This window comes from Bos indicus, chromosome 1 (assembly GCF_029378745.1).
Source record: "Bos indicus isolate NIAB-ARS_2022 breed Sahiwal x Tharparkar chromosome 1, NIAB-ARS_B.indTharparkar_mat_pri_1.0, whole genome shotgun sequence".
Classification (NCBI taxonomy): Eukaryota; Metazoa; Chordata; class Mammalia; order Artiodactyla; family Bovidae; genus Bos; species Bos indicus.
In genome coordinates this window covers 64,634,655-64,647,471 of record NC_091760.1, presented here as the reverse complement: position 1 = coordinate 64,647,471, position 12,817 = coordinate 64,634,655, and the positions used below count along the sequence as shown (strand labels likewise).

General features: G+C 44.4%; 1 protein-coding gene across 4 annotated transcripts in view; it reads right to left on the bottom strand.

Annotated features, from left to right (window-relative positions):
* Window positions 1-6,998: 6,998 nt before the first annotated feature.
* The window catches only part of UPK1B (uroplakin 1B), a 29,096-nt gene continuing 23,277 nt past the window's right edge, over window positions 6,999-12,817 (bottom strand). For all 4 annotated transcript variants that reach the window (XM_019984920.2, XM_019984989.2, XM_019985068.2 and 1 more), the window contains 2 exons: window positions 9,642-9,725; window positions 6,999-8,175 (listed from right to left, as the gene is read on the bottom strand). In XM_019984920.2, the coding sequence (XP_019840479.2) occupies window positions 8,125-8,175; window positions 9,642-9,725 (135 nt within the window). In that variant the 3' untranslated portion in view covers window positions 6,999-8,124. The remainder of the gene's footprint in view (window positions 8,176-9,641; window positions 9,726-12,817) is intronic.

The following is a 12,817-nucleotide window of genomic DNA, read 5'->3' as shown; positions in this document are numbered from 1 at the left end:
GCTCAAAGGACATGGTTCAGAATATTATCTATATAGTGCTTGAGGAGGAACTAAAACTCCTTGACTTCTTTTAATAGCTAAACTCTTATAATTTTATCTTTTGTTCCCCTCCCATTCTGTCTGCAGTTCTTCACTTCTCTGATTAAATTTTCTCTTTGGAACTCAGGGGAGACCTCGGAGGCTATAATTTCTGTACACACAAGAGGCAGGTGGAGGAAATGGAGGTGGGTTTCTTCCGGGAAGGCCCCATAGGTCCTCCTTGGTTCCAGTTTGAGGCCTTCAGATGTATTCATGTGAGTAATCCTGCTGCTTAAAAGCAAACAGGTGAGACTCAGTCCTGTCTCCCTCCTGTCTTCAGCCTTCTGTCACTCTGGGCTGTTATGCACACATCCTCCTTGTGAGCAGCTCCAGGCCTGTGCAGGTGCCTCTGCGCCTGGGTTCCTGGGCTGCATCGTGTTTTTGTCTTCATCCTCCCATGTTTGCTTGTGATCACTGATGGGCACAGAAGGGCTGCCTCAGGCGCACACCTGGTTGGTGAGAGGATGGGAAGGGCTACAGCCAGAGCCCACGGCTCCTGAGGCCTTTGATTTTGGAAGGAGGGTGGGGCCGTGGCACTGATTTGGTACTGCTGAGCTTCCTGGGAGAGGGGTCGCGGTGTGGGAGGAACATCTAAGGAAGGTAATTGGAGATGGATGCTGGCTCAGAACACAAATAAGAATATTTTGTTCACCTAGGACAATGGGCACAAATAGTGTAGATGTTGGTGTTCTTGAGCACGTGTTACGCACCTGTGCCCGAGGGTTTCTCAATCCATCATCATATTATGACACTTAGTTGTTAAACTTCTACATGAAGTGTGCCAGCCAGTTAGTGTAAATAATATCCTTCCCAAGTAAGGTGAAGGAGGGCGTAGGAGGACCGGGGGCTTCCAGTAAAGACAGCAGGCAGCACCCGGGTGGGCTTCCCTGGTGGCTCAGTGGGAAAGCATCCGCCTGCCAATGAGGGAGACACAGGTTCAATCCCTGGGTCAGGAGGATCCCCTGGAAGAGGAAATGGCAACCCACTCCAGTATTCTTGCCTGGGAAAATCCCATCAGCAGAGGAGCCTGGCAGGCTACAGTCCATGGGGTTGCAAAAAGTGGGATACAACTTAGCGACTAAACAACAAACACCACCACCCAAGTGGAGAAGAAGAATTTGAAAGGAAAGTGCATTCTGTGGACATGACAGGTTTACCTCGGGCTGGCCTGGCTTACCTTTAACCCAGTAGGGAAGAGTAAAAGCTGTGTTTTTTCTTTATTTAGAAAAGAAATATTGTAATAATGGTTTTATTCCCCCCATACCCTCTTGTCTCTTCTGAAGAATCTTCCTCTAGCATTCCATACTGATTTTTAAAAACTGAAGTATAGTTGATTTACAATATTGTGTTAGTTTCAGGTGTACAGCAAGGTTTTTTGTTTTTTTTTTTTTTCAGATTATATTCATTATGCGTTATTACAAGATACAGGTATCTTATGCAATACAGTAAATCTTTGTTGCTTATCTGTTTCATTTATAGTAGTTTGTATCTGTTAATGATTTCTCAATTATAATCTTGTGCAGGCTGAACCTTTGTAATTGCCAGCTGCCTATGTTAGGGCCCTCCAGTTTGGAGGCTGTGGGTCCCTGGTCTTGGCTGGGGAAGGTAAAGGAAGAGAATGGTGCACGCAAGGAATTTGAGGATCCCAACTGAGAACAATTTCTCAGCCCATGGAAACAAAATACAATAGGTACAACGAGGAAACTCCCTATGTATTTTCTGCTATTAACAAGGCATCTGCATTTTTTTAAAGGTTGGAAACCACCATCCCATGCCTATTGGTGTTCTTCAGGTAATTCTTTCAACCAAGATAGCATGCAGGTCATTTGAAGGACTCGCTATGAACGTTCTTGTGGTGGAAGATAGTTTTTTAAGACCTTTCTTTTCCCACTCTGCCTCTGTACCTGCACCAGGGGCTGGAGCCCATGACACAGGAGGCGTGTGGCTGCCCGCTTGCTCTGCCGGGAAGGTTGGCCTCAGAGGAGCCCAGCCTCCCCAGTTGCCTGCCCTTTGTTGTCATTTGCCACAAAGAGGCCAAGCTTTCTGAGTTTTGTAGATAAGACTACTGCACTTGCTGGGGATTATATGGGTGCAGTCTGTTTGGACACCACAAGTACTTAACATGGAGAATGAACTGCTATAAAAGTTTTTATTGGTTTTTTTCTCACTTATACTACCACTCCTTTTTGTAGTGCTTTATGGTTTATAACATTTTTACACAAACTTTATTGATGCTCTTGAGTCAAGAGAAGTAGGGTAGAAGAGGATGTGGAGGTCCCTTTACACAATATTATCTCCATCTGGACCCCTCTTATTCTTTTTTTTTTAAGCCGTGCCACATGGCCTGTGAGATCTTTTTTCTCTGACCAGGGATTGAACCCAGGCCCCAGCAGTGAAAGCAAAGGGTCCTAACCACTGAACCTCCAGGGAATTCTCTGGACTTCTCTTATTCTTTAGGGAAGGTTTCTTATCTCTACATCCTTGTCCCAGCTGCTAGAGAAGTTTGGTTTCTTCTGGACTCAAAAGTATATTCCATTCTCACCTAGTCTCTAAACTTTTTCCCCTGATTCCCTCCCTGGTTTTTCTGCCCTATTCCCACTCACTTCCATTCAAGCCCCTAGAGGGCTTGCTTTTTCCTGGGGCCCCAACTGCTCTGTGAAGAGACTCTTGGGAGAGAGGAAAGACATTTTCTGCTAGACTAACAACGTCCACTTTCCTCAAGTCCTATGAGTATGTAGTCTCTCTCAAAAGCCATTAAGATGTCTCACAAAATGCAGGATATTCAGGGACACTTGCTAAGTTCTTCGCTCATCACATTCCAAAAAGTTTTTTCAATTTTTTTCAAGATACTGCTCCTTAGTGTCTTAAGTGTTTAGGCTATTGCCACCTTCATTAGCTTCAAATTCAGTTTGAAGACGATCTTATACCTGCTCAGAGGGCCAGACCAGTCTCTCAAAGATATTCACAGAGGAGCGGGCCTATTGGCCCCCAGGGAGTGCAGCTGTACACGTAAGCCTCCATTGTTCCACTGGCAGCTGCTGAAATAGAAAACTCAAATAAGATTGAATCTTATGTACATATGTGGGGAGTGTGATGTGTGTGTGTGTGTGTGTGAGAGAGAGAGAGAGATTTGGGGCCGTGGGCCCAGAGGTTGGTGAAGGGTGGGACACAATAATTGAATGCTGGCTCTGTATTTCAATTTTCCTCAGTTTTTAAATTTTAACTTTCCAATAGTCTTATAGGTAAATATGTAGTACTGTAAAGAAAATGCAGATTCAAGTAACTTCCCAAAGTTGGTAAGAGGAAGAGAGAAAATTTGAACCCAAGTTTCTTGACTCCACTGTCTTGTTTGTCCCCACCAGAACACTCAGGAGATTATGAGATTTCTCTGTGAAGGCAGAAAGGGCAGAGATCTCCTTTGTATTAATGAGACTCTGGAATAATAATACACAACAATACAGGACTCTGGAAATAATATACAAAACTTGAGATGTACCCATTAAAATGCCTTATCTTGATGTCCTAGTACATTCTTTCACTACTGAGTAGGAGTTTTGCTGAAAAACTCTTAGATCTATTGTTTGAGGGCCAGTGAATTTAGACCAGTATATTTGGTCAGTAAGCTTATCGCAGTGAATTGAAGTAACAAGATGTTAGTTGGCATGTGAGATTATGGGCCAAACAGAGATCTTCAGACCAGATTTATGGTATAACTTCCTGTTGGTATTTCTTACAGGCTGTTAGCTGTTCGAACACATATTTCTTGCTGAATCCTCCCAGTCCCCTGTGAGACCTGTCTTTCTGAAGCAGGTTCTAAGAGGCTGACTTGCCTGAGTCATGAAGTGCTGGGGTTGGGAGTCAGCTTTTTGACTCCAAGGCTCGTGTTCTTCACCACTTCACGGTAACAAAACAACAGATACACACAGAGAGGAAACAAGGGTAGCCAGAGTTATTTGGAGACTGTCTATCTAAGGAAGCCCAGGGACACATCTGCAGATAAGTAAGTGGGATTCTGACTCATTGCAAAAGCTCTCAAGAACACACCATGGGGAACCTCGAGATGTCTCAGGAAAAGGGAGTCAGACCAGGTCTTATCAGCATTTGGGTTTGGGGTGGGTCATCTGGGGAGGGTTTAACCAGCCGGACGTGCTCTGTAGTGGACGCTCTCAGAAAGCAGGGGCAGTTCTGTAATTGTGTATCAACACATTTTACCCACAGGGAAGGACTAGTGGAAGAATAGAGCTGTAATTATAAACACGTAGCAGTCACTTATTTTAGCCAAAAAAGGGTGTGTTTGGCATTTTGTGAGTGGCACAGTGACCTTATATCTTTGTGCTTGGACAGAATTACGAAGTGGCCTTGATTTGTCTCATTTCACGAGACATTATCTGAAGCTGATATTCTGGGAATTGTTTAGGTCTAGCAGGAGAATAGCAAGGCGTGGTTGTGAGCGCCAGGCTGGCTTCTGGAAGTCAGGGGTTGTCTTTTTTCGAGAGGGACTCAGGGTGGATACCACTAGAAAGAAAGTAGGGCATGGCAGCAACTTTGTGTTTAACCCCAGAAGTTGGCAATTTGTCTTATTTAAAGAAGATGTTTGCGTCTGTTTTTGGAGTTGTTTGGGGTCTTGGGGAAGGGTGATTTGGGAAAGGGTCTGGTAGCTATACACTTCTCAGCAATGCACGTTTTTCCAAGATGTTTTGGATCTACTTAGTAGATGTGGCCATTTGAGCTTTGTGATAAAAATGTCACATGTGAAAGCAAACTCAGTAGCTCACAACTAGTCTCCTCTGTGTTTCTTCTTTCTTTTAAAATTTTTATAATTTTTAATTTTTTGGCCACATTGTATGGCATGTAGAATCTTAGTTCCCTCAGCCAGGGATCGAACCCCTGCCCCCTGCAGTGAAAGAGTGGAGTCCTAACCACTAGACTGCCAGGGAATTCCCTCTGCATTTCCTCTTTGATTGAGTCTCACATACAGGAGGTGATAAGGATCTGGGTGAGGTGAAGCAGAGAAGAGAAACTAGGCACAGGAGAGGAGACTGCTCATTCTATAGAAATGAGAAAGCAGCTTAGCTTCCAATTCCTCAACCACACAGCCTGGCTTGTCGGTCAGTCTGGTAGGGGTAGGAATTGGAGTGAAGTTAAGAGGAGGTTAAGAGGAGATTCAACTTTCAAACCCACGTGATGGTTGCTATTTCTTCTTTCCTTCATGGGTAGCCAGAAACTACCTGGTCTGCTGTGTAGATTAAGAGCAGTCCCTGTTTATTCCAGCTGATGTGGGAAAAACTTACAGGGCTAAAAAAAAAATGAGCTTCCTAATGTTCAGGGTGAACAGCCTGCCAGAAGCCTGAGTAACAGTCTGGGGAGGAGACGGGCAACCAAGGAACGCGTGTGTCTCCAGCCAGCAATCCAGAGCCCAGCTCTCCTGCTGTTGTCCCTCTCCCTGGACTGGTGGGGTGGGTGGGGGCCTTAATGAGACTGGTCTGGGTTCCCCCTGAACAGTGTGGCTTGGGTCTTGGTGTGAGCCCCACTTCCATCCCAGAAGGAAGAGGGGCAGGGTTTGGCTTCAAGGGCAGGTGAAGAGGGTGGACGCAGGAACTGGGTAGAGGAGCTGCTCTGAGGTTAAACTACAGAACCCAGTACTAGGAAGTGCAGAGTCCTGAATGGCTGGACTCGCTGCAGGGAAGCCCTCAGGCCCGGGTCTGTCTCAGCTGAAAGATGTGTCCTCCCCAGCTGCCAGGGGCTGAACACATTGAGTACTGGGCTCAGGATCTTACTTGGTAGGAGGCTATCTGGAGAGGGGGTGGTGGGTAATGACCAACTGAAGCCCATTCTTTTTCTAGTTACTTCTTGGTGGAGAAGGCAGGGGGTAAAATTTAATGAGCAGCCAGTGGGCCATCTTTCTCCACAATAGCTCTTTCCAGCTTGCATTCCTGCACTGGATTCTACCAACAAAAATCCATTTCAAGTTATTCAGGAAAAATCTACAGAGAAGATTAAGAGAGTGTGGACTAGCCATCACTCACACCTTAGTATGAAGTAGTTTACAAAAATGCTTTCCCTTAACCTAGCTGAGATCAAGTCACAAGGAGAATGGAATTTTGTAGGGAGAGAGAATTCTGAAGCTCTGAAGCCTTCGAGAGGGAAGGCAGGAGTGGGTCTGAGACAGGATTTGCTCAGGCTTGAGGGCACTGGGAAATCCAATTAGCGGCAAAAGAAAAAGACACGTGAGAGAGGATGGAAAGGGAGATGGGAGAGGCGTTTCAAAGCTTTGCCCAGAGTAAAGCTTCTTTCTCTTCCTTTCTTCAAAAAGACCAGAGAGAAACTTCTCAGCCATGTGCAGGGGTCATTTATCTTGACACACCAAGCTCTATCCTGGAGAGGCAAGTGAGGCTGGGGAGGGGCAAGCTGGTGGTGTGTCATGACAGGAGCCTTTGACCCCTGTCTGGGGAATAGGCTCCTCCTCCAGCTTTTCCACCCAGCTGCAGGCCAAGGTGCCATCGCCCCTGCTTTGTCCCTCCCTGCCCTGGGGCTCAGTCTGATGCACAAGAAAAGTCAAGGCCTGGGACCCGGCTACTGCATGGGAGTACCTGAAATGCCAGGTACATTTTCTTCATGGAGGGTTCGGCTGAGCAGTTGGAGTCAGAGATGCAGGGGGAAAGGATTTGAGGAGCAGCAGCCCCATTCCCACTTCTGGGTGAAGTGTAGTGGGAGCAAAATGTTAACAGAAACTTGAAGGTTCCAACAATTTAAATGTACAGTCGGATTACCCAGTATCCATGGGAAGCCATACCATACTGCATTTTCCATCTCCTAAACTTTAATTCCCGTGAGCCTCCTAAGCTCTTCTGTTGGAAAACCCATTTTGCTAGACTCATACATGACCAATTATGACAGTCCTAAAAAGAAAAGGAAGTGAACATATTTAAAACTCTCTTTATTTATATAAAGACAAATGTTGTTATAAGAAATTCCTTCAGGATCACAAAAGGAAACAGATCAGAAGAAAAATATTTTGCAGTGCACAAATCACCCTAAATCACCTAAGTAACAGCTGGCTTGCTTCTTCCCTGTTGGAAAGCAGTTTTAGGTTGAAGGTGGTAAATGTGTAACAGGTCTCTCCTTTGTCCCAAAAGTTCACGTACTTTTAATTAGTGGGAGAATTGAGGTTACCAGCATGAATTACTCTGCAGTGTCTGAGAGGAAATTTCAACCACTGTTTGTTCAAGATCAGGCCTTGTCTTGGATAATAAAGGGTTCCCAAGCTAGCTTTAAGAGAATCACTTGAGTCTGTAGGTGGGAGCCACCATAGAACAAAGGCAAAAGATGTTTCAGCAGTCTTCTCCTTAGTTCTCTCACTGGGACAATACTGATACAATGAAAGCCTTTGCTGCTGCTGCTGCTAAGTCGCTTCAGTCGTGTCCGACTCTGTGTGACCCCATAGACGGCAGCCCTCCAGGCTCCTCCATCCCTGGGATTCTCCAGGCAAGAACACTGGAGTGGGTTGCCATTTCCTTCTCCAATGCATGAAAGTGAAAAGTGAAAGTGAAGTCGCCCAGTCGGGTCCGACTCTTTGTGACCCCATGGACTGCAGCCCATCAGGCTCCTCCGTCCATGGGATTTTCCAGGCAAGAGTACTGGAGTGGGGTGCCATCGGGGTACTTTTAGAAAGCAGTGAGAAATACAGGCAGATTTGCTGTCCCAATACAGACTTGGCTTGCAGTATAACACAGGTTCCTAGGAATGTCTTTATGCCCCCACATTAAAAATAAACAAAGATGGGAATAGTTATTATCTACTATCCTAAATCCTCCCTTTCCTACAGTCTATAACAATGTTGCAGAATCCTAGATCAGGGTGAAAACACATGTGCTGAAAATTTCAGGAGTCTGAGAGCTTAAAGGAACCCCATACCAACTGACTTGGCAATGTGAGGAAGAATGCGTAAGTTCCCGGGCAGCACAAAGGTAGAACATTAGGAGACAGCATTTCCAGCACCAAATCCAAAGTCACTGTGGGGAGTGGTATGGTGCATACACTTCATTCTTAATAGTCAATTCTGCTCCAGTAGAACATGGTACCCAGGAGAACCCAGAACTAGAATACAAGAAAAAGAAAAATAAATAAGGAATTGTTCTAGAAACATTGTAGTTGGGGGGAAAATTATGTTAGGTTCATTCAAGCCTAGGTGACACTGGATTGTTAAGAATAATCTTGCCTTAAGCGTCACAGGGGCAGAGGTGCCTGCGTCCATCCTGCTACATGCATTGCGGGTGGATTCTTTACCGACTGAGCACCATGGAAGCTTATCCTGTCACGCAGTGAACCAGTATCTTCCCAAATGACCAGTCATGAATGGGTAAAAGATTTGTGCCAATTGCAAGACACACCAATGTAATGTACTTTAATGTAACAGAGTCCTAAAAGTTCTTTGACAAAGTTTCAGATTCCATATTGCAACCAACCTTTGAGAAACTACTACTACTTGGCCAGTTTTCGGTAGTGCCAAAGAAGAATATTCAGTTATTTTCAGACAAGGCTACCTAAATATTCCTCTCTTTTTTTCAACTACATATCAGTGTGTAGGATGGATCTCCTTCAAATCTTTCAATGTAAGCAACATATATAACAGATTAAATGAAGATGAAATATGGGAAGCCAACTGTCTTCAGTAAAAGCCAGACATTGAAGAGACTTCCAAAAATGTAAAAAAATGAATGCTACTTTTGTCACTTTCTGTCTGAGAAAATAGTCTTTTTTTCCCCACAGAAATATATTGTTCATAGTAACATGTAATAGTTTGTTATTGCTATTTTAAATGAATTAACACATATTTTTAAAAATTCTGTGTTAATTTGTAACAAGGTTAGTTGGTTAATTTTCCCCATAGATAAAAAGTTTTTGGAGTCCTCAGTAATTTTTGAGAAAGTGAAAAGGGGTTCTGAAACCAAAAGTTTGAGACTGCTTCCTGAATGCAATGGGTCTTAATCCTGACAGCAAATTAGAATCATCTGGAAAATTAAAAAAAAAGACCTGGGTCTTTCCCCTAAATCAACTGAAATCTGAATCTCAGAGGTTGGGGCTCAGGTATGCACCCCTCCAGCTCCTCCATGAGGTGTAATGTGCAGTTAGGACTGAGACCCATGGTTATACCCTCCTTGCTGCATGTGCATCAGATAAGATGGGCAGAAGGACCAGGGGAGACTGGTGAAGGCAGCCCTTTGTAAGGAGGGAGGCAGGTGAGGGTTGGGCAGGAGGCATCTAGAGAAATGATAGTCTTTGATATCTACTTGTAATGAATTTACAAGATCTAGAGAGATGGAGAAGATGCAAGTACACCCCAGTCAGCCAGAGAAGGAGCTGGTTGGTAGAGGAGGCTCACGCCTACCTCCCCCCGGAAATTCACTGTCCTTCCCCTGGTGCCAGCACCCTGCTGACAAGCCCCCAGGTCTGAGCTTTTGTTCCTAGACAGTCTGGTGTGGTTGAGTTAACCAGGGACACTCTCGAGGTCTCTCATCATCACTATCGTCTCAGAAATAAAACATGCGATGGGAAATACTCACAGTCCAACAGAGAATGGCAAATCCAAACCATGCAACTCCCCAGGCATGTCGGTTCATTGGTCCAGAGATCAGCTCATAGCAGCCCTGGAGAGGAGTGGGCGATTCCACATCAGCGTGAAAGGGACGAGAAAAAAGAGGTAAAAGATGGTGGGAAGGTGATTTGAATCACGCCAGCCCAAAGTCCAGTTTAACATGACCAGGCTATTTCTATATCTCCGTGGACAGCCAGGTATTAACTGTGCTCTACTGAAGAAATAGGAATAATCCTGATGAACAACTATTCTATATCATATTTATTCTGTTTCTTTTCATTTGATCTAACTAACCAAGGTGCTGCTATTTTAGAAAACGTTTTCTCATATTGAATATGTGGCAATGTAAAGTATTCTTAATAAAATTTGAGCTTTTTTTTCTCTCCCCAAAGATTTTATTGGTGACTGTTTGAAGGCAGAATCACTTTTTGATTTTTCAATAAAAGTGCTTCTAGTTAATGAGAATTAGATGTTTTGTTTTTTAATCATTAAAGGAACTCCTATACAGTGCTTTCTGAATTCTCATTTGACATTGTATTCACCATATCTTTACAGGATTCTAGAAGAGCCACCATGTGTGGGCGAAAGAGTGATTCATTTTTTACTCATCGAGTCATTCATTCATTCACGTATGCCATAATCTGGTTAGTTTTATACGTAGCACATTCTGTCCTAGTCTCTATGCAAAGTGCTGGAGTAATACATGTAATGCATGTAATACATAGTAATGCATAGGGCTAGACCTGCCATCGGAGTGGCCTCTGCTAAAGCCCTTGAAATCACAGGAATGCCTAGGAAATGCAATGACCAGATTGGTTTTATGAACTACTGAGATCTAGAGAGAATGTCTTTGAAAGGCTGACCTTGAAGTTTAGGCCCTGCCCAGTGTCTACAGTCCTTTCAGACCCTGCCCCAGTCTCCTGTTCATCCACTCCCGTGCCCTGGCTTTGCTAAATATGCCTTGATTTCTGTTCATTTACCCTACTTCATCTACCTGACACCTCCATTCACCTTGATGCTCAGATGAGTCTTGGAATTATCCTTAATTGTTTTTCTCTTAAGCACATCTGTTTGGATTTAGAATACACTTCAAATCCAAGCATGTATTACTTCCTACCACCACCGTGGGCCGCCGTGGCCTCACTCCAGGGTTCCTACAGTCTTCTGCTCGCTGGTTTCCCTGAGGCCCAAGCCCACTCTTGGCACCCTACTAGTTTTCATACAGTGCCAGAGGGGTCCTAGTAAAACATGTCGGATCACTTCGCCTTCTGAGCAGGAGCTCAGACCCTCTGAAGGTTTCCCACCACCTTAAGATGAAATTCTAAGCCTCACACGGCCTGTGAGGTGCTGTAGGATATGGCCCTGCCTCTGTCTGTGGCCCCAGCCACCGCTAGCAGAAGCTGTCTCACTGCAAAGCTTGGGCTCAGGGCTCCTTAGTTGCAAGACCATTTCAAAGCCCTGCACCTAATTTTGTATTTGTAGTCTGCAAAAGCATTTATATTGTTTTTCCAAAGGAGAATAACTTCCCACCAATCTGAAAAGCTTTAGGCCCTAAGAAATCTACCTTCTTCACTCCTGCTGTTCTTCACTCGTTCTGGCCTTGCCAAATGGATTGCCTTGAGAGCCCCCACCTTAGGGCCTCTTCACTTGCTACCTCCTTTGTTCAGAACTCTCTTCAATTTCCTTTAATTGAGGATCTCCTTTCCTCACTTAATTCAGAACTCTGTGCAAGTATCTTAATGAAGCCTTTCCTGACAACCAGAGAAAACTCTCTCCCCATCATTTTCTGTATCTTTATCCTGCTTTATTTCTGCTCATAGCACTTACCACTACCTGGTACTGATCGTGTACTGGTTTGGTAACTTGTTTGTGGTCTGTCTCCCATGCTACTGTGCAAGCTCTATGAGGGCATGGGCTTTATCTTGCTCCTTATTGAATCTCTAGAACCTAGAACAAGAGCCTGGCGCAAAGTGGGCACCTGGTTAGGATGAACAGAACATGATAGAAAGTAATAACTACGATGATGTTATTTGTGACTCACTTGATGCTTCACAAACACTCTTCTATCCATCTCTCACTTGGTCCCCCTGACAATCCTGGGAGGCGGTCATTTGTCCAGTAATGTGTTTAAAAGCCCACTTATGCCAGGTGCCAGGCTCCAGGCTGGGGATTCAACTGTGACAAGGTGGAAATGAGTCTTGCCCTCGTGAAGCTTACAGACAAAATCCCAGGTTTTCACCCCTTCTCATTTAGTGCCTTTCATGATGCCTTTTTCTCATTGTAGTGGTGCTTTCCTTCATCTTCCTTAGCTCCATCATAATGTTCTTGAGGTGTAGTGAATCAGAATTTGCACATAGCATTTTGGGGGGCAGATGAACCATGATGTAAGAATGTATGTATTTGCATCTGACATGCTATGTGACATTCTGGTGGGTTTCTATTACTACTACCCTTTTGATAATGCCCCTCATTTTGTTAGCCTTTCTTTGTGAATTGCAGATCTCACAAAGCTGTTGGATTGCCTCAAAACTGGGTTGTTCGGTTTTAAGTGAAAATAAAAGATACATTTTTCATTTTCATCAAGAATTTCATTGAAAAATGTATTTATTAAGTGAGTGAACTTTCTGGCCAGCCCAGTACAATGTGGTCAGTACAATTTGACCACCTAGCAAACATTTATTGATGCCTGTTTTGTGCCAGGCATTATGCTAAGTACTGAGATACAGAATTGAATGATGCATGGCCCTCAAGGAGACTAATAGAAAAAACAGGCTTGCAAGCAAATACTTATTTTTCAAGGTATCAGCTGCAATAATAGAAGTAAAGTATATGAGGTACTGGGTGGCATACTTTGCTTTGTGAAAAGGGAGTGCTATAGGAGACTTAGCAGGACCTGTCACTTGGAGAGAGTGGTGGTGTGTGGGAATCTGGGAGATCAGAGAAGGGAGAATCAGGAGGAAAGTGTAGATAAGAGATTTAGTCAGGGGTGAGTGAGGGGGATTGAGAAAGTAGGAGCACAGGGAGCCAGACAGAGAGGAATTTCAGAATGCAGGACTTGGGTGCGAGAGCATGATTGAATGACGTGAATGTGTAGTCGTGGTGTAGCTAGTGGGTGGAGGAGGTGGTAAGGCCAAGGACTGTTAG